Source organism: Pezoporus occidentalis, unplaced genomic scaffold (genome assembly GCF_034315485.1).
Source record: "Pezoporus occidentalis ecotype Australia unplaced genomic scaffold, CSIRO_AGI_Poc_V1 ctg42, whole genome shotgun sequence".
Lineage (NCBI taxonomy): Eukaryota > Metazoa > Chordata > Aves > Psittaciformes > Psittacidae > Pezoporus > Pezoporus occidentalis.
Window position 1 is genome coordinate 1,801,049 of NW_026915747.1, and position 27,509 is coordinate 1,828,557.

Here is a 27,509-nt window from a genome sequence, read left to right on the forward strand (position 1 = left end):
TCACCCGTACTTTTGATTGTCAGGTTCAGTGCCTTAAGTTAGCATTGGAGTCACTGGATCATTTTTATGATCATTCATCTCTTAAATCAGATTCGTGGGTGATTATGTGGGGGTTGTACTAGATGACCCTTAAAAGTCCATTCCAACCAAAACTCTTCTATGATTCCATGATATTGCAAACAGGGCAAACATACGGGTGATCTGATCAACCCTGGCTCCTTACTTACTGCATACAAGGGTCTTCATGATAGCCAAGCCTGTGAACTCGAAGGTAGGTCATCTACACTCGGTCCCAACACCACAACAAGTGTGTTCTTAATTTATAAGCATAATGTGGATCTCCTAATTCACTGGTTTTTTTAATACACTCAATAAATCCCACAATTCTGTTTACCATATGTACTACAAAGAAAAATTAGTGATAAATGTCACAGATGAAACAAACAGGGGACTCTGACATTTTATATTTTAGAAAGCCAAACCTGAGCCAGGAAATCAGCTAAGCATTCAAAAAAATGAAATGCCAATGAAATGCCAGTAAAAGACTCCACAATTCCTACAGATCAAGAAAAACAGAAGGGCATCTAGAAATATAATGTTACTATTACAGAAAATTGAGTTGTACTGATCTTAGAACAAACAGCAACTGTAAGTTGGGTGTTAATAATTAAATACCTTAAAACCAGCCCAAAAGATAGTACTTCCAATGGAAGGAACAGGTTTAATACCCAGCAAAAGTTTGTACAATACTGACACATACTAAAACTTATGCATGCACATACTTCACAAGCCTTGAAAAAGGACAAACCCATTTATCTAGTGCTTCACCAAGCTCCACCATTTTCAACTATGTTGCTCAAAACTCCTTCTATACTAATAATACAAACCAAGAAATATGTGAAGGATTTTAATGGTGAGGAAATTAAGATTCTTTAGAATCTTTAGATAAATCTTTACAAGTTCTTTAGATAAATAAAACCAAAAGGAAACTTCATTCTCTCAGATGCCATTGCAACTGCTGACTGGTATAAAAAAGTTTCCTTCCCCCTCTTTCTGCCTTTCACACTGATTTTATTCCACATATATTATAAAAATCCTCTGTTTCTCAAAATCTTTTCAAAAAATTAAATTGGCAAAAAGCTTTAGTAGAGCCGCCAGAATTCCTGTCTGAAGCTTGAGTAGGCTAAATGCAAATAAAGAAATGCAGCATTCACCTTTTTTTTCACCTTTATCTCCTTAATTTGCTTTATTTTCTTAGCAAATGGTCAAAGTTTCTCAGCTTTTATCATACCACTAAAAAACCCCCAAACAACCAACCTTGTCAAAACCGAACAAAAATGCCGTAAAGTCCCTCCCCAGTAATTTTGGTAGTGTTCTAATCAAACTTCCCTTTCTCATCCTCTTTGTACTTACAGGCTGCCATGCAGCCTGGTTTTATCTCACAACTTAAGTTCCTGTAGTCCCTGTGTCTCTACACTGACAAATTTAACTAGACAGGGTAATTCTTTTTAGGCCTTCACCATCTCCAATACTTTGTTTCCATACACACCTGAAAGTTCTACATTTTCAAACTTCCTGAAGGCAAGCAGCTGACATTTTGGACAAGTGCTTAAGTAATTAAATTTCACATCAGATTTTAAAGGAAACAAGAACCTAAAAACACACAAATAAAACCAAGCAGGAAGAATAGTTTCTAGAATGCTGCACACATGAAGCCTGACTTCTAATCAAACTGCCTGTGCTCCCAAAAGACAAAGATTTATTAGAAATCAAGTACTGATGAATTAAAAAAGAACTGTGTTCCATTTTACCCCAGATATGATCTCTATCCTTATCCAACCAAATAAAATTAAGTAAAATGGGTCATTACTACAATATTAAATTCTGTAAAAATGCAACTGGAATTCATACACAGGCTACTTGCAGACAGATCTTAAGTGATGTCAAATATTTTGTTGCAATGAGGCAGAAGTCAGCCCAACATTTACTAAGATATTCAATATGGGCTTGCTGTATACTGACAACTGCATGCACAATATATATTAAGAAATTATAAATTCATTTACCCCACCCAAAAAAATGGTGCTTTTTACTCTAATTCAGTGATTTGTGAGTTAAAACTGTTTAAATCTGTTTCAGTGCCTTAAGAAAATCTGTGTAGCTGGAAGCAAGAAAAATACTAGGTAAATGATGTTTGCTGAAATTGTCTGTTAGAAGGTATCAACACAGGAAATTTCTTAAGTTGATGAAAGTTTAAAGTGACTGATACAACCAAGAACATGTACATTTAATCTGAACCTAATTTAGCATTTTACAATGCTCAAAAGGTACCTTAAAACAGTAATTTGTTCCACGAGTTTGTCTTGCCTTTACACAACTGACAAGAGGCAAAATTTTAGATGGTTGATATGATCTACCTTTTATCCATTAATAAGTTTTATTTTTCTCAGATGTAGTAATTGCGCTGACTACTTTCCTGACAAAAACAATTAATTTCTGTAACAAAAGAGCAGGGGAAGTATACAATGGGTATTTTGAAAAGGTCATTGAACTTGTCACAGTTAAGATCTGGCATGCTTGAACTTAGCATCATAGAATCATAGAATAGTTAAGGTTGGATAGTACCTTAAGATCATCCAGTTTCAACCCCCCTGCCATGGGCAGGGACACCTCACACCAAGCCATGTCACCCAAGGCTCTGTCCAACCTGGCCCTGAACACCACCAGGGATGGAGCATTCACAGCTTCCTTGGGCAACCCATTCCAGTGCCTCACCATCCTTACAGAAAAGAATTTCCTCCTTATATTCAATCTAAACTTCACCTATTTAAGTTTGAACCCGTTACTCCTTGCCCTATCACTACAGTCCCTAATGAAGAGCCCCTCCTCAGCATCCTTATAAGCCCCCCTTCAGATACTGGAAGGCTGCTAGGTCGTCTCCACACAGCCTTCTCTTCTTCAGGCTGAACAGCCCCAACTTTCTCAGCCTGTCTTCACACAGGAGCCGCTCCAGTTCCCTGATCATCCGCGTGGCCCTCCTCTGGACTTGTTCCATGTCCTTTTTATGCTGAGGACACCAGAACTGTACACAATACTCCAGGTGAGGTCTTACAAGAGCAGAGGAGAGGGGAAGGATCACCTCCTTGGACCTGCTGGTCATGCTCCTTTTGATGCAGCCCAGGATACAGTTGGCTTTCTTGGCTGTGAACGCACACTGAAGCCAGCTCATGTTCAGCTTCTCACTGATCAACACCCCTAAGTCCTCCTCCACAGAGCTGCTCTGAATCTCTTTGCTGCCCAACCTGTAGCTGTGCTGGGACTGCTCCGACCCAGGTGTAGGACCTTGCACTTGGCATGGTTAAACTTCATGAGGTTGGCATCAGCCCACCTCACAAGCGTGTCAAGGTCCCTCTGGATGGCATTCCTTCCCTCCAGCCTTATTAACCGAATCACACAGCTTGGTGTCATCGGCAAACTTGCTGAGGGTGCACTCAATCCCACTGTCCATGTCAGCGACAAAGACGCTGAACAAGACCAGTCCTAACACCGATCCCTGAGGGACACCACTCATTACTGGCCTCCAGCTGGACACTGAGCCACTGACCACAACTCTCAGCGTGCACCCATGAGCCAGTTCTTCAAGAATCATACATCAATCTCTGACATGACCAAAATTTCCTCAGTAAAAACAACCTGTCTTCTTTTTGTAATTCCTAGATACCATATGCTGCAAAAGTAAAGATGTGTTATATATGTGCTAATGTAGCAGAACACTATGAAATTATATTTCAAGGTTACATTACACTACTGCTTCATATGTTTTAAGCAAAGATTCATATATAAAGGGAGGTCAGAGTATTAAAGTGAACTGCTTTCTGTCCTCCAGAAGGTTAAAGTCATGTTTTGGCACAGTCCCCTCTTTGGAAAAAAAAAAACACACCCCCCCTCCACTCCAAAAAAAAAAAAAAAACAAACCCATACCCCCCACAAAAAAACCTTCCAAAAATCAACCAACAAAACAGAAAAGCCAACCAACCAAAAAAACAAAAAAAAACAACCAACCCCCCATACTCCAAAACCAAACCCTAGTATTTTAATAACCAGTACCATATAGGATACCATACCTACTAAGTAGTATGCCAATGGATCACATATGTGTATTTCTCAAAGCTTAACTGGTGAGCACATGAACCTCAAATGTAATTCAAGAGAGTATAATAAAAGGCAGTCTATAAGAATAATGAAGTATCGACAAACTAGGTATGGTTTTACTTCCATAGGTAAGCTTTAGTCTTTCTTTGAATTTCTTCAGATAATACGTACGAGTGACGTGAAAGGGGGAATCACTGAGAAGACTGAGTAAGGTGAGGGACAAATCAACCAGGCATCCTTGAGTAACGGCAAAACCCCCACAGTGGTTATGAACAGGTAAGGAAATAAAAAAGATGTGAGAGAGCAGCTCTTACCACTTTAAAATTTCAATGCTTTGTCTGTTAAGCAAAGTTCTTATTATTTTTTCCTATTCCATTAGAATTGACAATACTTAGTATTCATACAAGTCAAAGAAAACTGCAATAATTCATTGTCAACTTCAGTGATTGCTCATAAAGTTGCTAACTCTAAGAAGGCTGAAGCATGCCTCTTCCATCATGGAACTGTTTAGGAGGGAAAAGTGCATGTCTGCTGAATTATTCTGAATAAAACCATTTCTTTTACCAGCAGAATGAAAATTTTCTGAAAATAACCAAATGGGGAAAAAATGTATTACTGTATACATAATTTGATTTATTTTTCTCACAATACAGACGTCTGCATGAACTGACACCGGCTTGCATATGCAAAACCAAAACACTTCAACTGGTTTTAAATCTTGGAAAGCGCCTGACGTTTCTGCTGATTTCCTGCTGAATAGTAGCTCAAAATAGCTGCCAACTGCAAACTGCTTGAGCTCAAATTGCTTGAACAAGTCCGAAAATAACACGCAGAATAAAATCTCCAGTGTGAAGCAAAATGTCTGGTAGCAAATGGAAAAAGAACCATGGGATAAGCCTGATAAGGTGACAAATCTGTATAAATCATATATGCCTAAACCCCCACGTATTATCAAAGAATAACTAGAACACTTTCAGATTAACTTAATTTAGCCAAAACGTTTCAATTCACATACAGAGTCTCTTCTGAACAGACAAATACAACACCCCCTAAGTATTACTTCTATATAAAATTAATTCTGTGCTAATCTTAAACTGGTCTCAGGAAGAGGCAATAGAATTTTAATTAAAACAAATTCTTTCAACTTATTGGATTTTATTACTATGTAACAGAAAAACACACACACACAAAAGAAAAGCCTAGAAATTCTAAAATGGGAAAATTCTAAAATTAGAAGAAACATGGATCCATAATAGTTTGGTTTTTCTGTTGTTTTTCTGAAGATAATAAAAAACATATTTGACCCACATACACCAATCCCAGAGACAGAAAAAGAACAAAATGATAGATTTTAAATGTATTCAGAAAACTGCTGGGTTTTCTGGGTTTTGGCAAAAAGTCAATTTTCCTGCACAGTAAAATACTTTTTCCCCAAAGAAACAATTCACATTGCTTAAGATAAAAATTTCTAGCAATTAGTACCAATTCCTGGTGTGATCTAACACAAAATGGTTCACACTGTGTGTGATAAAATGCAACCTGTATAAAAGTACAGAATGAAATCATCTAGGTAAAGACTCACAAATTGGAATTCCAAAGCTTTTTATATCATTAATGAAGATTAACTCTTTTCTATCATCACACTACATTCACATGATTCCTACTTCAGACCTGAAGTACCAGACTGAATCCACGTGCTCCTTCCAAGCTGTTAGGAAAAGGAATGGAAACTGGGGCTTTCCAATGAGGCGAAAGAAACAAAACAAAGTAATCAGCAAACTTGCTGAGGGTGCACTCAATCCCACTGTTTATGTCACTGACAAAGATGTTGAAAAGGATCAGTCCCAACACTGACCATGCCCATGGCAGGGAGTTTGGAACTAGATGAACTTAAGGTCCTTTCCAACCTGAACTATTCTATGATAAACAAGAAGCTGCCCCCACCGCCCCAATCTTACTTATCTTTTCTTATGCTACGATACCAGCATTAGAATAATCTACCTTCTCACATGATCATTAAAAAAAAACAACCAAGCAAACAAAAAATAAACCTAACAAAAAACCCCAACCAAACAAAATAAGCCTAAACCAACCACCCCACCACCTTCTCACTCAAACCACAAAACCCAGCACAAACACCACAAACAGCTTTTGGAGCACATGTTCACAATTTAAATTTATCTTTCATTCAAAGACACAAAACCCCACACACTCTTTTCACACCTGCAGATGGGTTATCAACATGACAGTGAAACAGAGTATTTCTTTCAAAGATAATATAAAAGTCATAGCAATGGCCATGGATAACATTAAGGAAATATACTTAAGTAATTTCCTTATGCTGCTGTTTCTCCTCAAAGAGGGTTTTATTCAAACTTCTCCAATAAACAGAACTATGGCTCACTAACAAAAGGTATAATTAATGTCTTCAGCTGGACTACAGCAATGTACCAAGATAACCTTTTTTTTGTTTTTGTTTTTTTTTTAGAGACGTCTCATTAAGAGCATAATCTCACACTTATATAATTCAACTTTATTTAAAATGCACAGACTAAAAACCAAAAGAAATGCAGGAAATGTTGTTATACTCTTGGAATTTAACACTTCCATAAAATACATGGGTATATAAAGCACCTTGTACACAGTCACCAATTTCGTAACAAGCAAATACGCTTGGAGTAACACTACAGCAAAATAAAGTCAGGCACGGAACAAGTTATTTTCCATGTTCCTCCTTACAAGAGTTCTAGTTTTGGCAACATATATGAAGTTTCCATGTAACTTCACCTGGCATTTCCAAAAAGCAGCTGATTCACCTTTCCTAATGGTTTCAACAAAAGGAAACAGAAAGCAGTTTAAGAAAAAAATCACCTACCCATATATATAAATGGAAGATTTCATAGTTTAAGTGTAAACTATGAAAAAGCACAACTTGGTTCACTAGATCTAATTGTATAGGGCCAACAAAAATGAATCAGTAATTTTCTGAACTGTAACTACTCAACTATGAGGAAAAGCTGTTCAGGTGCTAGAATCTGAAGATTTACAATGATGTCAAAATATTAACAGGTATCTTAAATTTTGAGAGGCATCCATTCAAGTAAGTTTTGTAACATTTACCTGTATCCAAGCGCTTTACAGGGGACTCATCATCAACCTCAGAATCTCCACATGCACTCCTTGATCTTTTCCTTGGGTGCAGAAGTGTCTCCAACCTTGGAAGGACTACAGACAAAAAGGTTTTGGTCCCTAGCTGTGGAGAAGTTGGCTGGGTTTCAGTGTTCTTTGCAGACTTTTGGGGGCTTATACTTTTCGATTTGCAGAAGAGAATGGATGTACGTCTGTTTACATCAGTTGATGACTCAGCTACAGCAGAAACAGTCGACTCATTGAGATTACTGTCAAGTAAGTGTTCTGGAGTGTGTCCATTTATTTCTTTCTGAATGGAAGTGCTATATAATTCATTATCAAATTTTACTCTTTTGTAAAGCTTACTCTGCTCTGGATTGAGTTCTACTGGTTTGAGGGTTGGTGGTTCTGAATTAGTCTCCAAGTTTGAAGGAAGAGGTAATGCATCTGATGGTTCAAGTTTAGGGGGAGATTTATCTCCTGAAAAAATTATAAATAGAGTGTGATTTTTGAAAACCTGTAGTTATAAAGTCTATTATAAAACTCACTACAAATGTGCAGCCCACCAAATAAATTGTTGTTTGGAAACAAAGCATAACATTTTAAAAACAAACCTTGTCTAGCAACAATCTGTCCTAGTTAGTAGTTTCTACTTTTATACTGGGAATGTAACAGGGATAGAAAAGTAGGTGTTTATAGCTGGTGTTAAAGAGTTTACACCTAGATAAGTACTTTTTTACTTCTCATGCAGTTATGTTAGTTTCATTAACTAAAAACTAAGAAATCTCTTCTTTTAACTAGAAAGCTGGGGTTGTGGATGGTTATCTGTTAAATGCAATTATACTGCCATTCAAGTACATTTTAATATACACCTTTATTTCACCTTAACAATATTCACTTTACCTGCCTAAGACACATTTTTATCAGATAAGCATAAACTCCACACCATATCTGTAACCTGATCTACGAGAATGAGCTAAAATGCATCATAAAATCTCCAGAAAGTCAAGACTTGAAAAGCTTTTCTACAGTTGTGGCTAGACGTTTTATCTAGCAAAAAGAGGGAGAAAAAAGGGGAGGAAAAACCCCACCACCTCCAAAGTCCTGCAGCTTCACTAGCCACTAGCTGGCAACTTGACAATGCAGACTTGATAGAAGAAGTCAGAAAAACCACCCTCTACCATTATTTCTCCTTCCCTCTCCCCCTCTTTTTTTAACATGATCACTGCCTGGTCAATTCCAGGATTTCAGTGCTGGGAAAAGACAATGGAGATATAACTGAGTGTAAAAAACTCGTTTTCAGTTTTCCATCGAAAGCGATGGGAGGACAAATACACATTCTACTGTTGTAGCAGTCCCAAATACAAGTTAAAGGGCTTCCTAACCCATCATTTCCAACTCAAAAAGATGTTACAACCTTCTTTCTAGCTTCCAAAAGAACCTTCTAAAATATAACTTAAGAAAGAAGATGCTTATTCTAAAGTAACTTTCTGAGACCAATGTAATATTTATGCCATCACATAAGATTTTAAAATTTAGTTAATTTTTCTATGCCACATGAAAAAAAAGGTGTAAAAACCCCAAGGGCTTAAGCCCTGTATCTGTAGTGGATTAAATACTATCTCTGTACTGCTTTGGGTCTGGCTCAGCAATGCTTACTTGAAATCAATGACTAAGTGCAGAAAAGTCTCTGCCCCACTGCTTAAGGTCTAATCAAACAAGAGCACAGTTCCTATTAAAAAGAATATTGTTAAAATGAAGTATTAACCATGCTCACATCTTTTGAAGGAACGTAAGTATTAGAATTGGTAAATAATATTTCAGGAAGGCATTCAGAATGAAATTTACAGTCAGATAAACAAATTTAAATACCACAAATTAAAAAAGCATGTAGTTTAGAATGTCCTAGGTGACTCTTCATTGTGAAGAAATTCTAATTTTCTTAAAATTATTTAGGAAATAGTCACAAAAATATTTAGGCATTCAAGCGCTAATTTGATATTAAACCCTAAATATCATAGAATAGTTAGGGTTGGAAAGGACCTTGAGATCATCCAGTTCCAACTCCCCTGCCATGGGCAGGGACACCTCACACTAAACCATGTCACCCAAGGCTTCATCCAGCCATTCATGGGGTTATTCGGGTACCAAATTTTTCACAGAATCACAACTGAAAACATAATCGCTAGAGGGAAATTCACAGCTCTTCTAAAGTCAGCTCCTGTAGAGATCTTGGGCACAGGAATCTACTTCTTTCCTCATCTTTCTTTTTGGCAAAGTGTTTTCTTGACTCCTTTAAGTACCTTCCACTTTCCAATCAGGATGTGAACTAATGACTGTTACTCTTCACTAGATCAGAACTGTAACAGCAATGCCAATCAACTCTGGATCATGCTCTTCTGTTTTAAAAAGCATACTGTCAATATAAGAAAACAGCTCCTGCTCATTTTTGGACTGTATCTTGCACAACAGCTGCAGTGAAAGGCTGTGTCACAGAAAAGCTAGAAGTAAAAACTTCAGTTATCTGCCTGAAACTACATTCCTAAAGAACTATATTCAGTAGCATCATCACTTGAAGATTAAAAATAAAATAAAATATAAATTTAAAAAATCATTAAATGTTTTAAGAATAGTTAGCGGCCTCAAGAACAAGGTAAATGTGTTGATTCACATACACTTCTACTGTTGTCATTCAAATCTCAAGCAACTTACACGTTTGAAAAGCATTCTCTTAGTCGCACTAAGAATTAAAATCCAAGTTGCTGTTTGAATGGCAGTTAAGGACAGTCATTTTATTGATTTGGCCTTTCAGAAATTTTGGGAACATCAAGCTCTACCAGACACAGACTGTTTTATTTATTACCATGCTTCCATTTTCCCTTGAGCTCTTTTGTCCTGCCATTCAAAGCACTTGAAATTCAATGCAAAATGAAACGTATCTCTAACTCTCCTAAAGAAAAATCAATTAGCTTTTTAGAGGCGAGCTGATCATGCAACAGACTCAAAAGAACTTTTTTTTTTTTGAGACTAGATTTTCTTGGCAACATTTAAAAATTAGCAATAAAGATCTCTGCAACTGATTTAAAACCTAAAAATACAAATATAATATTCAACTGAACTATAAAGTTAGGCCTTTCTAGTATACTGCTCTCATTGAAATAAATGGGAATTAGCCAAGAGTTGGTGCAGCTTCGAGACCAGTATTTTAAGGAGGAAGAAAAGCGTAAGGGGAAGGACTGGTTAGATATGGCTGACTTGGTTCTACAACATTAAGTCTGTTAAGTCCTAACAATAGCTAGATTAAAAAAAAACAACAAACAACCCAACAGAAAACACCCCCACCAAAAAAAAACAAACCCAAACAAACTAAATTGACAACCCAAACCTACCCTCCACTGTCCCCAAAGTATGAAGCAGAGAGTAAGAACAGCTACAAAAGACAGTAAAATGGTCAGAGTTTTCAGCATCACTGACCTAGGCTCACATGATCCCCAAAACAAATTTAGTTATTGAAGGGGATTTCTTAAAGTACAAAGATACTTTCCACTTGGGCATTTCCAATTTCTTCTTGTATGAGACTGTCTGTATTTTTGTTTCTTAACACCTAGATTTTTAAAAAGCCTTGCTACTTTGAAATATAATGTAGGGAGATTTTGATAAAAAATATCATTCTCATACTCTTCAAATATTTGTTGCGATTCAGTGGCTATTTGTCCATTGAAAAATTAAATATAATATTAATTTACTACACCTTAATAAACACTATTAAAGCACCTGACTGAAGAAGTTCAGAACAGTACTAGGTTAAACATGGTTTAAATTCTTACCTTCCTCTTCTCCATCTTGTTCTAATGCTGCACCTTCTTCTTCAAAACTTCCAATACCTGATTCTATTTGAGGAGCTTGGTTGTGTTGCTGACTAAGTTTGTTGCGAATAATGCTGATTTCTTTCTTTAACAGCTTTGCTCTTTTGCTCCTCGACCCACTGGATTTCATTGCACAGGTCAGATCAAGTTTTTCTAGCAACTCTCTCAACTGTTCTTCCAAGGACATATGCGCTCTGTTTGCAGGATTCAGTAACCTATCCACTAAAGTGAAAATACATATGATTGAAAATATGTTAGTGCTTTCCAGAATGTTTCCCAGAAAAGTAATCCTAAAAGGAGGAAAAAATAAAATTCACTTGCCACAACTAAAAACATCATAAAAAGCTACTCAGATTACAGTCTTAGTAGCTTCACCATCACCAGTGATGTTGAAATGAATTCCTACTACATAATTACCATTCTTCTTGATCAGCATTTTGCTCAAGAAAGCTAAATAGCAGAGCAAAGAATTAAAAGGTCAGAAGGAAGACATAATTAATCCTTCCCACCCTAACAGATTATTTTCTAATTGTCAAAGAGAAGGCAAGATTATGGTCATAAAAGTGTTAATTATTCTCCTTTATTGCCAAAACCTCAGAAAACTAATGTGTATGTCAAAAGAAGCTATTTTAATTCCTAGTATTACAAGCACATTTGATTTTTTAATTCAGTAGTTTATTTAAGAATGTGCTTAAATGTGTGTGTGTACTGGTAGTTGTTTTTCATGACTTACAAGCACATACAATCATGTGAAAGAAAGCACTCAATTTAAAAACCTTTTTCATGTATCTTGTTAAATTAGCCTCTTGCATTATCAAAATCAGAAACTGGACAATGCTTTTTAATAACAGATCTAGTAGAATAGAAACACTTGTATCTTTCAGGACATTTTTTAACTGGGAGGGAAGGGAGAAACCTACTCAGCAAACGGAACAGTAACAATCTTAAATCATCTGTATGGAATGTAAACACTGTGTGTAATGGAAAATGCAATTTTTAAAGATAATCCAAAAACATCTTACCATCTTCCCAAGAGAAAGGCTGGGGTGACTCAAGTTTAGGCCGTTCAGGTAAGTGCATTCCAGTTTCATTATTATAACCAATGCTTTCAGCATCTCGCCTAGCTTGCCTGAGAACTACACCTCCTTGATCTCGTAACCGCACTGCCGCTCTATAAAATATTGTATCTTTTGCATTGTATTTCATACAGTTATCTATGATAAGATTGAAGTCTTCTTCAAACTCACTGAGGTTTTTATAGCCTTGAGCCTCTAACCGTTTTCGCATGGTAGAGAAATCCATAGGATGTTTAATATGGTCCAAATAGTCTGGAACCTTTAAATAAACATTTAAAACACAAATGGGTAAAATTATCTTACTACAGACAAAATAACATTAGCTATTAAAAGATCCACATTTTAAAACATATTTTGAAACACCTCTAATAAAGAGCTTTGAAGTGTAGCTTATAAATGCACATCTTGATACTGCAATCATTCGCATACCAGCAAAAGTTTACATATTACAAGATTCTGCATCTCAGGTAACAAGTCAGAGCTCTAGTAACAGGTACTGAATTTACACGATTTTGTAATTCTATGGTTGTGTGTATACTATGCATGTATTTATGCATACACACATAAATGCATGCATACATATAATATACAGCTGTACATAGCATATGCAAACATACATACACAAAATAAACAGACATGTATACATGTCTACATGTTATTTATGCACACGTATAGAAGTATTGTGTATGTATGCATACACACACCTACATTCTATCTAGTTTCCCAGGGAATGGAATTTCACCTGAAAATAAGAACGCAGTATCTACATTTCTATTCTCAGTTTATCAACCTTATCACAAAAGATCAATATGAACCACATTATTCCATACATGTATGTCCTAGAAATTATTTTGGTATATGAGCATAAATATAACTTCCTGTTATGAAAGTCTAAGTCATAATGCAAATTAATCAGAATAGAGATTAAAAGGTATCCTGGGTTCAGCTTGTTTTTCTCCTTCCTAGTAGCTGGTGCAGTGCTGTGTTTGCAGCTTTAGTCTGAAAATGACACTGATAACACACCAATGTTTTCAGTCATTGCTAAGTAATGTTTACTCTGATCAAGGACTTTTTAGTCTCATGCTCTGCCAGCGAGGAAGGGCACAAGAAGCCGGGAGGAGGCAGAGACAGGACACCTGACCCAAACTAGCCAAAGGGGTATGCCATACAACAGCACGTCATGCCCAGTATATAAACTGGGGGAGTTATCTGGAAGGCCCATATCGCTGCTCAAGTCAGGCTGGGTATCGGTCAGTGGGTGATGAGCAACTGTATCATGCATCACTTGCGTTTATTGTTTTCTTTTCCTTTTCTCCTTTTAGTTTTATACTCTCTCCCCTTGTTATTTCCCTTAACATCATTATTATTGATGGTAGCAGTAGTGATTTGTGTTATGCCTTAGTTACTGGACTGTTCTTATCTCAACCCATGGGATTTAGATTCTTCTGATTCTCCTCCCCATCCCTAAGGGGAAGCAGGGGGAAGATGAGGGAGAGGAGTGAGCGAGCAGCTGCGTGGTTCTGAGTTACCAGCTGGGCTTAAACCACAAAAGGCAATGCTGCTTCCACCTCTGTGTGCAGTGATTTGCTTCTTGTATTTGTCACCAAGTCCTACATAAACACAAGGAAATACATCTTAAAACATACCTCCTTAAGGTTCACTGGCTGAGCAAATATCCGAGCAGAATCCTTTTCCTGCAGCTGATCCAGAACTGATCGCAAAAGTACAGTAAACGGAGTAAGCTGAAGTTCCAGAGCAACCTGCTCAATCTTGACCTATAGAAGTAGTAATTATCCAATTAAGCATTATTCCTTAAGATACCATTTTAAAGTTGCTTTGCAGCAATACTACAGTACTTCAGATATGAAACACCACAGATATATTTAACTAAATGAATTCAATGCTACTTTTAATATCATCAGTTCACATTTGTTTGACACGTATTTTCAGCTAATGACTTTGTAGGAAAACAAATATTCTCATCCCTTCATTTTAGACTCAACCAGCTTCTCAGAACTGAAATTTGTATTTCACCTATAAATCTATTTTGTTGCCATTTTTAACAGTATTTCTTTTGTTTGAAAAGATGTTACACAAGAACAGCTTCCTATTTCATCAACAATGCCAAGAATAACAATTGTAATACAGCTGTAATAACAAGAATTTAAAGGTAACATTAAATTTCAGTTGCAGTGCCATGTTCAAAATGTAAAAAGAGAATTTGCTGAACATCTGTTAAGTTACACCAGACCAAAACAAAGAGTAATTTCAAAGATGACGTGTTATATAAATTCCAAGAAAAAAATTTAGATAAACAGAATCAACATCTTCAAATACTTGCTCATCCTTCAGAACATTTGTTATTTTTTACAATATTACAACTCCTCTCCAGTTTTATTTTCAGCCTATTTAAAGTTATCAACATTGAAACAGTTTTGTTATAGCAAAAGTAAACTCTTAATGACACATTAACAGTGTGTGTACACATATAATAGAAACATGTAAACAAAGTATACACATACAAACACATGCATAAAATACATTTTTATAAATAACAACACATAATACATATGTATTGCAAGTGATATGTGAATGTTTAAGAATGATGCATGGAATTCCAGAAAGCACTCAAGAATTACAAACTACATTAGCTTGCAATGAACGTGTACAGCTTGCAAACAGTAAAAATGGAATGGTGTTTTTATAAGGACAATTAAAGACTTGTAAGTGTAAACATCTTGCTTTCATAGTTTTCATACAAAATACTATCTTTTTGAACCACCACTTCCTCAAGTCTCTTCTCCCAGCAATGTTAACTCAAGAATGTTGCAGGACACAGATGCAGGTTTAGGGATTAATTTTTTTTTCCATTGTTTTAGTGACACAAGAATAAAAGTGCTACTCAGTACAGGCACAAGTATTAGGAAAACATAAAGAGATGAAATTTTCTATACTTCTTCAGAAACCAAGCATATTTGCAAGTCTAACAGAATGCCTGTTAAACAATTTCTCTGCACAAATGCACACAGCACAGGCAACAAGCAGGAGAAGCTGGATGCCACTGTGATGCTAGAAAGCTATGACCTAGCTGTCACTACTGAAAAATGCTGGGATGAATCCCGTAGCTGGAGTGTGACTATCAGTGGCTACAGGCTGTTCACAAGGGACACTGCCCTGTTGCGTAGTGATGGGTTCAACAATGCAAGGGTCGAGTAATAAGAAGGGTTTCTACAGGTCTGTCAACCAGAAAAAGAAAGTCAAAGAAAGCATACCCCCCAGGAATGTGACTGGGAAACTGATAACAACGGATGAAGAGAAGGCTGAGGTAACCCACCAACTTTTTTGCCTCAGTCTTCACAGGCGCTCTGTCTTCCCACACCTCTCAAGTAGATGGACCTCGAGGAAAGGACTGGGAAAGTAAAGTCCCTCCCACTGTAAGAGATCTGGCTCAGGACCATTTGAGGAACCTGAATATGTGTAAGCCTATAGGAGCTGATGAGATGCATCTGAGAGTCCTGAGGGAACTGGCTGATGTGGTTGCCAAGGCACTCTAAGATATCTGAGAGTCATGGTGGTCAGGTGCAATCCTCAGAGACTGGAAAAGGGAAACACTGAATCCATTTTTAAAAAGGGGAGAAAGGAGGACCCTGGGAACTACTGACCTGTCAGCTTCTCCTCTGTACCTGGGCAAAAATAGGAACAGATCCTCCTAGAAGCTGTATTAAGGCCCTGCAGAGGATGAACTGGTGGCTGAAAAACTGGACACAGGCTGGCAGTGTGTGCCCATTCCTGAAAGGCCAACTATAGACCCGGCTGCTTTCAAAGAAGCATAACCAGCAGGTCAAGCGAGGTGATTCTGCCTCTCTACTCTGCTCTCATGACACTCAACTTGAAGTACTGTGTACAGTTGTAGGGCCTCCAACACAGAAAAGACATGGACCTGTTGGAGAGGGTCCAGAGGAGGACCAGAAAAATGATCAGAGGGTTGGAACACCTCTTCTACAAAGAAAACTAGGGTTGCTCAGGCTGGAGAAGAGAAGGCTTCAGGGAAACCTTACTACACCTTTCAATACTTAATGGGGGTTCACTAAAAAATATGGGGACAAACTTTCTAGTACAGCCTTTTGTAACAGGACAAAAGATAATGGTTGTAAACTAAACCAGGGTAGGTTTACGATACATGTAAGTAAGAAATTTTTTACGGTGATGGTGGTGAAACACTGGAGCAGGTTGGCCAGAGAAATGACAGATGCCGCATCCCTGGAAACATTCAAGGTCAGGTTGAACAGAACTCTGAACAACATGATCTAGTTGAAGATGTCCTTGTTGACTGCAGGGGCATTGGACCAGGAAGGTCCCTTCCAACCCAAACCATTCTGTGATTCTATGATAATTTTATGTATCTTAAACAGGCTGCATGAATGTGTGCATGCACTTTTCTTGACCCTATGTGAGGATTAGAAGACAAACACTGCAATCTTTCTATTGCAAAAACTGTGTGTTAGAATACTTAAACTATCTTTTCTTCAGAAAAGTTTCACCAAATTAAAAATTCCCTTTACCTGTTCTCTTTTTAATTTTTCACGCTTACGTATAAGTTCAATCAACAAACGTGCTCTTTCAAGATCATGGCGCAGCCTTTGCCAGTACTTCAATTTTTCTTTTAAGGCTTGCATTTCTTCATCATCTTCTCTCTAAGAAAAGAATCAAAAGGTTTTCATGACATAAGGAAAACTAACCTGTTTTTATAAGCTATGCTTTATGTAATTACAGAATGTATTTCCAGGAAAAGAGAAACTACTGTCTAATAGCTATGGTACTTGATCATAAGCTTCATGCTGCAACAAAAGAAAACCCCTGATCAGAATATCTTCTAGAGTTTCTCAGCCATCTAGCTGAAAACAAAACCTGTGAAAACCAGGAAGCAATCCTATGGTAAAGGCTATTTACATCAGAAAAAACAATACAGCAAATAGCAACGCAGCAATATAACAAGCTACAAAATAAGATTCAGTATTTTTACATTAAAATCCAAACCACGTGAAGATCATCAGCTTCTTCAGAAGTTCAAGCCTGTTAGAAACAAATTCTTCTTGTGCACAACACAGTCCACCTCCCCCACACCCAGAATTAGAGCACACTTGTAACAGAACAAAATCACTACAACGTCTGAGGACAGGAAATAAAAAGCAGGTTATAGTAACTTTATGTGGTACAGCAAATGGGTAATGCAGTAAACACAACATTTTTAGGAAGAAGTATTTGAATACTTGCAATATTTAGTTTGATTTGTACATACAGAAAACAGAGCCTTTCTTTTTTTTAATATTCTTCGTAAGGAAAAGGAGGATATTGGAATTCTACCTATAGTATTAAAACAGTATTGCTAATTCACGAGAAACAAGGCCATAACAAAGTAGGAGTCCTCATATTAGTACCATGTACACGAAAGAAATATCTGTTCTGGAAAACAAGTACGTTTAAAATTAATATTTTATAAAAGAATCTCAGAAAGAGATCTAAAAATTTGTATGCTTGCCTGTAACTAGCATAATGCAATATCCACTTGATAAGTAATCGTCAGATATTTTTTAAAACTAAAGCAAACAAATAAAAGATTCTCCAAGTTATAAGAAATAGAAAAGAATAAAGATGTCTGAGCACATGAACAAAACCCAGCATTACAAATTGTTACACTCTAAGGAGAAACCTCCTTAACAGAAGGATGATTTAGAAATATTATAGGCACATTAAAGGAAACTTGTGCAATTTTTCAGACGAAAGTTTCCCAAAAATAAAATCACAAAAATTGGCAGTTAAAAAAAGAATACTGAATAGCTTTGTAAGCGCTGTGAGTCTATGATCTGCATCATATTTTATTGCTTTATACACTTTGTAAAATAAAGGCAAGTATCCATGGAACCTATGTTAGTTTTACACAAATCTCTGACTTTAGTGAAGGTGAAAATCCTTAACTATCAACTATCTCTGTATTACAGTACAGCAACCTGGAAACAGCAGCTCGTTCCTCTTTTAAAAAAGTTTGAAAAATTGTAGCTAGAAAATTCTAGTTCCCTTTTCTAATGACAATTACTACTGACAGTTATAATTTCTCTTAAGGGGTTAAGTTTTGACTTAGACACACAATTTAACTGTTGATGCTAAGAACAGTTCAAAGTTCTGACAGAAAAAATAATACCCGTATTTTCAATTCCTTAACATTCTTAGACTGACTGAATTAGAAAGTCTACAGTGCCACTAATTGCTGTTCTCCTACATCCCTTCAGTTCTGAGTACAACTCCCATGTGTGGAAAAGCAACCTGTTAACTGACATTGCTATACAATTTTTCCATAGCTTTATTTTTTTTCAGGACCAGAATTAAGTTGTGGTTATTACTAAAAGTGGAAGACTTGCCCTTTGCTTGCAGCCAGTCAGAGTCCACTCTTTTGCCCTATGTAATTGCATAGTTCATGAAACTTGGGAATTGACCCTGCTCAAAGCTCAGTCAACAAAACCATGCTAGTTTTAGGATGGGTAAAGAAACCTAAATAAGCAAGGAAAAAAAAAGAACAGTTACTCTGTTACAGCAAGCCTTGGGGTAGTTCACTTTAGACTTCAGGATTTGACTACATTTGACGGTATAATTCTCTTAAAAAAAAAAAAAGAAAAGAAAAAAAAATCATTCCTTCAGTTGAACCAGTTGTTTAACCAATTTCATTCCATAAAATAGGCAGGCAGATGCCAATCTGCAGATGTGACTACTAAGAGCACCTTGCCTGCTTTTTGTATGCACATATACTCCCATCTTAAATGTCATTCCATCTTGGAGGTTAATAGTAAGCCTCCAATTTTCTGATACTTTTATGCAAATTAGTGTTGGCAGACACAGTTACAATTGCTGAGGTAAACCCTCTTCACCCTAACCTATTTATTATATATAGTTTAGTTAGATTAAAAGATCCAGGCAAACTGAAGAGAGCATGATGAACTGGTTTCCAATATCTAACTAGTAAAAACTTGGATAAAAATAGTTCCTTTTAAATTTTTTTAGTTTTCATAAGCTTTTTGGCAAGGAAAGTTCCTATTAACTTTCCCGGTAAAGAACTCTTCCAAATCTTTCTGTAACAAAGCCAGGAAGTTTCTTCTGGCAGACAACACAGAAAAATTTAGAAAGAAACTTTGTGGTGTTTTCTGATGGACTCAGTTCTTTCTGAACACCAAGTATTACCTAGGAAAAAAAGCTAAAACTGACACATTTATTAATACTGAGGGAAGAGGAAAATACTTCTATATCTACACACAGAACATGGATCAACTGAGAACCGGTCTTCAGCTTCAGCTCCCCCGATGAGTATGCTACCAGCCTCTGCCTACTAGTAGGAATACTGTCAGTGCACCAACAGACCATCCCTTCCCCCTGGATGTGAGTACTTAGGGACAGCCTCACCCCCTACATGGACTGTGACTGATATCAGCCAAACAAAAATATAATTGGAAACTCTATTTCCAATAGTGATGAAATTGGATCTTGATCAATACAATTAATTTTATGAAGACCCTCTGCTGGCACCTCTATGCCAGTCAAAACCATCTAGCAGCTGCAACTTGTGTTCTTACTGAAATCTTCAGTGCTGATATGACCCTAATCACCAGCACCTTCTACTTTGTTTCTCTCACAGCAGTTTATTATAAACTATAGTAACAGCAGCTTTAAAATCAATCTCATCACAGCAGTAACAAGCTACTATACTTAGATTGCATGCCTTACTTTTAGTCAACCATTCTTTAATTACAGAAAAAAAGGGATATAAATTTATTAGTGTATTTCCAATAGCCTTCCTGAATTTCTAGGTGGAGAGAGAAGTGACAATATAAACCATTCTTTCAGATGGTTCCTTTTTCCTGCAGATGGTGGGGTAGCATATAAGCCAAGATCTTCTTCCCTGGTTTAGAACTTTTAGTTGATAAAACATCACCTCTAAAAGCGTATCACAATTAAGATCTGAAAGACATTCATTAGGAAGCGACCATAAATCATGAACCCTTCTCCCCCCCTGCCAAATTCGTTCTAGTAAACGATATTTAGAGAGGGATCAAAGTCAACCTCCACTAAGCATCCAGAAACCATTTTCAGGGTTTTGGTTCCTCATAGTAATATTTCTTTTCAGTTTAAATAAATAAAATAAAAATAAAATAAATAGAAATCTTCTCTGAATCTGTATTACATCAGTGCTTATGTTCCCCTGACTGACTGAAAACCTATTCAGGTTTCTTGATGTTTTGACCTCTCACATAAAATGAGGTCAACAGAATTTTCCCATCTAGACTGAAATGAGTTACCATCTATATTTCAAAAATTTTGACGCATTCTCAAAACAGCCATGGCACTGCTGTTTATTAAAGTCTTCATTCTGGTTTGGTTTATAGTTGGAATAATGAAGATGACTAATGCATCAAATGCTTTACAGTTATGACTACTTTAATAGGCATTCCAAATACTTACTGAAGATGGTATGGGCAATGTCATACAATCCTGCCATGACACAGCATACTCACTACACTCACTGAAAAGCACTACCAATCTACATATTTTTCATCAATAGAATCATTTACTACTCAGCTCTGCTTGAAGATTGCGTTTTCTTTACAAAAGATAATGTTAATGTAAGTTTTTACAAATAAAGTTTCAGAACTACCCGCATTTTTAATAAACCAGTATAAATAGTTTCCAATTAATTTAGAAGATATTTTCTAAGGAATAGTTCATAGCTCTGAAAAGAAATAAACAGTGTTTGTACAGGAGTGAAAAAAAGGCAAACAGATTCTAAACAGCTCCTAATAGAATCATAGAATCATAATCCAACTTCAATAATAATTTTTTATTTTGGTAGCTACTATTTAAATATTTAGAAATGTCAGTCTCATTAGGCCATCTCAGTATGAAAAGTACTTCCCAGCTACCAACCTTACGTGTATTTTTTTCAGACACTAACTATAGCCTAGGTCTATACTGCCACATAACCCTCAAACTTTGGTGCTTGATTTTATTATTTTTAAGGACTCAAGCTCATTTAAAAAAAAACAACCCAGCAGTCTACTATCTGAATAAAATAATTTCTGCTATTATTAGCTAACTACCAGACACAACTCTTCAGAACAGAATCTTCTCATAAAGGATTATGAGAAAGTTGGGGCTGTTCAGCCTGGACAAGAGAAGGCTGCGTGGAGACCTCCTAGCAGCCTTCCAGTATCTGCAGGGGGGCTATAGGGATGCTGAGGAGGGACAAGGGGTAACGAGTTAAAACTTAAACAGGGGAAGATTAGATTGGATATAAAGAGGAAATTCTTTCCTGTTAGGGTGGTGAGGCACTGGAATAGGTTGCCCAGGGAGACTGTGAATGCTCCATCCCTGGCAGTGTTCCAGACCAGGTTGGACGAGGCCTTAGGTGACATGGTTTAGTGTGAGGTGTCCCTGCCCATGGCAGGGGGGTTGAAACGAGATGATCTTAAGGTCCTTTCCCACCCTAACTATTCTATGATTCTATGATTAAAATATTAGAAATTTAAAGTAGAATACAAAATATTTTACAGAAGTTACAGCACCCCAAAATAGTATTAAAATGGAGTAATGCAGAAGCAATGAAAGAAAGATGAACAAGTGGCCAATTTATATTCAAACTTAATGTCATCTAAAAGGAATCCACCTAAATTCCATGAAAAGGAAGTTGAGCATCTCAGCTCTGAGAAAATACTGAGAGAGATGGGACTGTTTAGCCTGGAAAAGAGGAAGCTCAGGGGGATCTCACCAATTTATGTAAGGGAGGGTGCAAAGAGGATGGAGTCAGGCTCTTTTCTGCCTGTGACAGGACCAGAGGCAGCACAAAGTGAAAAACAACAGGATCTCTCCAAACATCAGAAAGCACCAAGTGCGACCAAGCACTGGCACAGGTTGCTCAGGGAGGCTGTGGAGTCTGCACCCTTGAAGATACTCCAAAGCTGTCTTGATATAGTTCTGGGCAACCTAAGTAGCCCTGCTTGAAGGCCTCCAGAGGTCCCTTCCAACCTCAATTATTTTGGGAATTATTAATTAGGGTTTTTTTGTTGGTTTTTTTTTTCCCCATGAAAAGCTAAGAAACACACACAATGACAGATCAAATAATTAGCAGTACTGAACATGATGTTCTTATGACTACATCAATTAATGATTTAATCAGCAAACAGAAATGCAACTCAAGCAAAAATAATTTTTCGGCTTTAAAAGGGATGGGGGGGGAGCTCAATTTAATACAAGTAAATGATTATAAAATGCATTAAGTTCTAGAGGCTATTTAACAGGAACAGTTCCACTGGAAGTTAAACACCTGGAGAATGAAAAGAACCAAAGCAATAAAAGATCAACCAAAATCTCTAATGTCACTGAAGAACTGCTCGTATTACAAAAACAGGAAGCAGAGGTGTATCACTTTCTGCAAGACACACATCTGGAGTGCCTGTTTCACTGTTTTTCAGCAATTCTGACTGATAAATCCATACAACTTTAACCAGCCTAGATGTATTTTAGCTAGGATGAGTTTTACCTGAACAAAATACCAGCATAAATTTACACTTGTTTATAATTCCACTTAACTATGTCAAAACTAAGAGTGGAAACTGGTCTTTGAACTTCGTCGACAACTGGCTCTTTATCCTGTTACTACTGAACAAGGTGGGTAATAAGGATCTGAATTTGAAGACTGTAAACTAGAATGCCTAACCTCTACTCTGCAAAAATCCCTGGTTTTCTGAGCTGTAACTGTCAAAGATGACATTCACTTTGCACTTTTTAACGTATTTAATGTATTTAATACTAGATTTATTTTTATCTTAATAACTCACAGCACATTGATAAGTGAGTTACAAAAAACTACAATACTAATCAATGAACACTGATATCAGGATAGTTTCAGTGATCGTGTTTTTGTGAAACATTAAGCAAAACCCAACACATACACAAAAAAAAAACAACAAAAAAAAAACAAAACTCTGCAGAAATATTTTTCTTTTCACATCTCAAATTAAAAAGGATTAGATAATGCCCCATTTCCAATACGGGACATATTACTTAAAAATAATGTGAAGAATTTACTCAGTCCTGAATAAGAGAAAGTCTTCATTCTGCTATGTTTCCTGGTTAGTTCTTTTACTCTTTAGAATAAAGATTTTCTGATTTCTTCTTATTAGTAAAAAGTGTGTCACATACCTGTTGTGTGTTTCTTTGTGACTGTAAACTGGACTGCAGCCTTCTCAACAGAGGAACACCATTCCTAGACAGTCTTTTAAGCAACCAGTAACTGTGCACTCGTTCAACAAATTGCTTCTTCCGCTGAATGGCCACCTGATTCATAATCTTATTTAATCTAAAATACGGAAAAACTGATATTGTATTTTACACAGCAAAGCATAAGATGTATTTGTCTGTGGAAATTAAACATCAGATATAACATGAACGCATAACATCAGTGATCACCGTATTGTTCATTTCTTTCAACGACATCCCTTTCAGTACAACTGTTTCTGAGCAGTCAATTACAATCAAATGCATCTGCTCAACACTGCAATTTCTACTATGTACATTACTTTATAAAGCTGAAGTGTATTTTTTCATTATCATTATCCAAGAGCAATCCCAGATTAGGGCTGAGAATAAAGCTTCATGTAAGTTTCACAATAGTTTTCCTATTAAAATCAGAAATAAAACTAAATCCCTACGAAAGTTTTCAGATGATTCCTTGCTATCTTCACACAGAATTAGTAGTTTATCTTAAAGACAATGTACCTTTAAACATTTTACAAAAAAGCATGCAACAAAAAGCTTGTATTATTCATTTACAAATATTAATTTTTTGGTAAAGTGAACAAAAAATATAAACCAGAACACATTATTTTACTCCACACATACAAAGAAAATATCTACAAGAGAAGATGCAAGAGAGGATCATACGAACAGTTAAGCACTGTGTACTGATTAAATAATCAGTATTTTCTCCAAAGTTATTTTTTAAAACATGCAACTATTGTTTACATATACTGTTTACAAATACTCTAGCGAAGTACTGTAAGAAATTCACAACAACCTTGACTCTTAAACAATGACACACTGAATGAATAAGTCACACACAAACATCCCAAGACTTGCACTAAAAAATATGTTTATCTGAAACAGACCTTCAACCCCTGTGCCTGCAGTGTCTTGAAATGACATAAAATAATAATAATAAAAAAAAGTTAATGGCTGTAGAATGAAAAGGTTTTGTCTTTGTATGATATTGCAGGATTTGTCACTGTTGGCAGCACTTGCAAAATTAACACAAGATGTCCTAAGGCACCTACCCTGTTATTGTCAGGGGAATTGTTCATTCATTTTGGGGCAGGGGCGAGCTGGAGAGAGAAAAGGATTTCTCTGAGCTGGACTTAGTAACAGTTACAGAAAGGATAATATCAATGAACAGAATCTGTTAGCTCTTCACTCAGTGTATTACTGCCCACAGCAAAACTCTACAATGGAAGGTATACTTACCAGAGATTCTCCAATCAAATTTAATACCGAAATAGGAAAACTTAAATTCAAGAAGTGTCTCATTTGCAGAGCACTACCACAAGGCATTTAAATAAAAATCACAAATATATACGCATATTAGTACTGTTTTGCTTTTTCCCTTTTAACATTAGGAATAATGTAGTTTCACATGTAAATGGTAGAAGCAGTCAAACACCTTAACAGAATGTAATGCTAGAAGTAAATCTTAGCTATAACACGTTGTACAAATACCTGAAAAACCTGAATAACATTTTTTCAGACAGACACAAAAGTGAGTTCATCCCAAGTTCAAAGTTCACCTAGCCCTGGTTGGCTTTTTGGGGCTGCACGGAAGGTACAGTGCAATAGGTCTTCTCAGTGCTATGCTAACTAGCCACAGTGCTTTCAGCCATCACAGGGCAAAGGCAGAGCAAACACAGGTTTTCTTCAAAATACAGTGCCATTGTGTTCCTTGGTTCTTTAGTGCCATTATTTTTCAACTAGCAACTAAGCCAGTTAGGCATTTTACCTTAACTTAAAGCTTAGAAAGTCTGCAGATGAATTTAGGACTGTCTTGTAAGTCTTTCATTGAAGAGCACAGGCAGGCTCCACAAAGACTTACTCAATGCAAAACAGACCTCGATGTGACCATATTAAACTTCAAACATGACAGAATTAATTATAGAATGCAATCAAACTCAAATAATTAATTTCACATCTCTCTCTTGGAAACAGCAAAACCTACTGAACCGAGCCAAAAAAGCACAGCCAATATACACCTATTTGGAAAGACCAGAGAAACATAACTTGACATGAAGAAAGGTGCCTTGGCTTCATGCCCATCAGATGTGGCAAGACGAAACAAATATCTTTAATTACAGCTTTAAGTACATTTAAGTATATTTGCCCATTCACATTACAAACCATTCTATTCATAGATAATTATAATAATAAAGTGCAAGAATAAGCTTAGCAAAGATATCCACAGAAGATATTTTCAGATTCTCAAAATACAAAGAAGGTAATTTGGAGTGCAGAAATGACCTTACAAGGGGTAGGAATCTACTGCTCCCTCTAAATAAAACCAAATATTGGCTGTTAATATTTCATCTGGAAATCAATTTAGTGGCAATATAGCACTAATCACCCCTTAATTTCTCAAAATAGAGAGGTCAGCGGCTCTTCACAAGGCAAACTATGTACAGAACCTCCAACACTACGATCTTAGTGATATAATAAGGATGTTGTATCTGTTGCTAGCCCCTGAGAATCCACTAACTACAGTGCAGTTCTTTGATCACCTTTTTACTTAGATACTCCCATGTCGACTTTTACTGTTCGAAAAGCTTGAAATTTTGACAGACAATACAACCATTTTGGAGAAATACAACATGATTAACCTGCTGCTGTAGGACCCTTGAAGCAGCACAGACAGGGTATTGATCTGAAGCTCCCACTTTTGACAGTGCTACCGCATTGGGAAAGTGGTTCTCACTCACAAAGATTCACTCAGATGCAGGGAAGGCTGAATACAAGCATGAAATAAGGCACAAATGTATGCACCAGTCTTGAACAAACTCCCTTCTGCTTCCTTAGCTTGAACTAGATTTGTAAATGATGAAACTGAATTCCCTGAGGTCTTAGAAGAGTTTGCTGCACATTCCACTTCTTTTTTTCAAGAGATGTAATTAAAAAAAAATACTGAACTGTAAAAAACAAAAAGTGTGTATTTATGTATTTGAGGCAGGTAATGCAGAGCTGCTCAAAAACTTTATAGTTTTGCAATCCAGGATCTGACTTGCACAAGACACAATTAACCACTACACTACACCACCAAATCCCCCACGCAGAGGCAAGGTTTACACAACCTTGATCACTTCCCAAACTACACAAAACACCTCAGCAAAGGTATTGTTTTGCTAAACTTTGTCCACCTTTCAACATTTGTTAAGACAAAATTCCCAAGAAGCATCCTCAAACAGACCATGTTAAGTGCTAAATGCTTTTCTCTCAAAGCATTTAAGCAATTAACACAATTAAGCTAAACCTGTAGCAGAACAGTTCTTATACTGTCAGGTACTGCAGCCTGAACCATTATTCTGAGGCCTTAAGACAGAGCTCAGCCTGTCTCACAGAATGCTGCTTTTCCCCCAACTTACCAGTTACCTAAAATAAAGTAAACTGAAAGAAGAACTAAAAAATTCTTAAAAAGGTGGCCATGCTCCCACAAAATTCAGTAGCCGCTGTATGTATCTGGTCTCATGAAAGAAGCATTAGGCTTCGGGCTCATGATCACTGCACCGTTTCAATGTTTTGGCACCACCAGTCATGCTTCCTCTTGTTTTTCGGCTTTTTGGGGGCTACATTCCAAGACTACACAGATGTCAAAACATTTTTCATAACCATTTTATTTGTGCCACAGGCAAGTGAGGAAGCCTGTACTACCTCCCTTCCTCAGCTCTGCTGGTATCCAACTGTAAACCACTGTGACACCCACTAAAAACACCATATGGAGGTACCATACAATTCCATGCTTGTATTTAAACAGGCAGAGATCCCTCTTCAGCTGAACCTTTCAAATAGCACCTGCAGTACCCAGCCTCAAACCTTAGTTCAGGCAAAAGTGTAAATTACAGCATTAAAACACTGCATTTACAAAAGCAACAGAAGGATGAGGAGAGGAAACTGGCTCTTTTTGAAAGAGTAAGACAGATTCAAATAAATAAAA

The 27,509-nt window shown here is 36.7% G+C and overlaps 1 protein-coding gene across 10 annotated transcripts in view; it reads right to left on the reverse strand.

The window, feature by feature from the left end:
* The window catches only part of BRD1 (bromodomain containing 1), a 70,192-nt gene that overhangs the window by 19,665 nt on the left and 23,018 nt on the right, over positions 1 to 27,509 (reverse strand). For 7 of the 10 annotated variants that reach the window (XM_062634193.1, XM_062634192.1, XM_062634191.1 and 4 more), the window contains 6 exons: positions 23,465 to 23,621; positions 16,786 to 16,917; positions 13,870 to 13,998; positions 12,170 to 12,482; positions 11,109 to 11,369; positions 7,273 to 7,761 (listed from right to left, as the gene is read on the reverse strand). In XM_062634193.1, coding sequence (XP_062490177.1) covers positions 7,273 to 7,761; positions 11,109 to 11,369; positions 12,170 to 12,482; positions 13,870 to 13,998; positions 16,786 to 16,917; positions 23,465 to 23,621 — 1,481 coding nt within the window. The remainder of the gene's footprint in view (positions 1 to 7,272; positions 7,762 to 11,108; positions 11,370 to 12,169; positions 12,483 to 13,869; positions 13,999 to 16,785; positions 16,918 to 23,464; positions 23,622 to 27,509) is intronic. The other 3 variants (XM_062634195.1, XM_062634197.1, XM_062634201.1) reach the window with 3 other exon arrangements.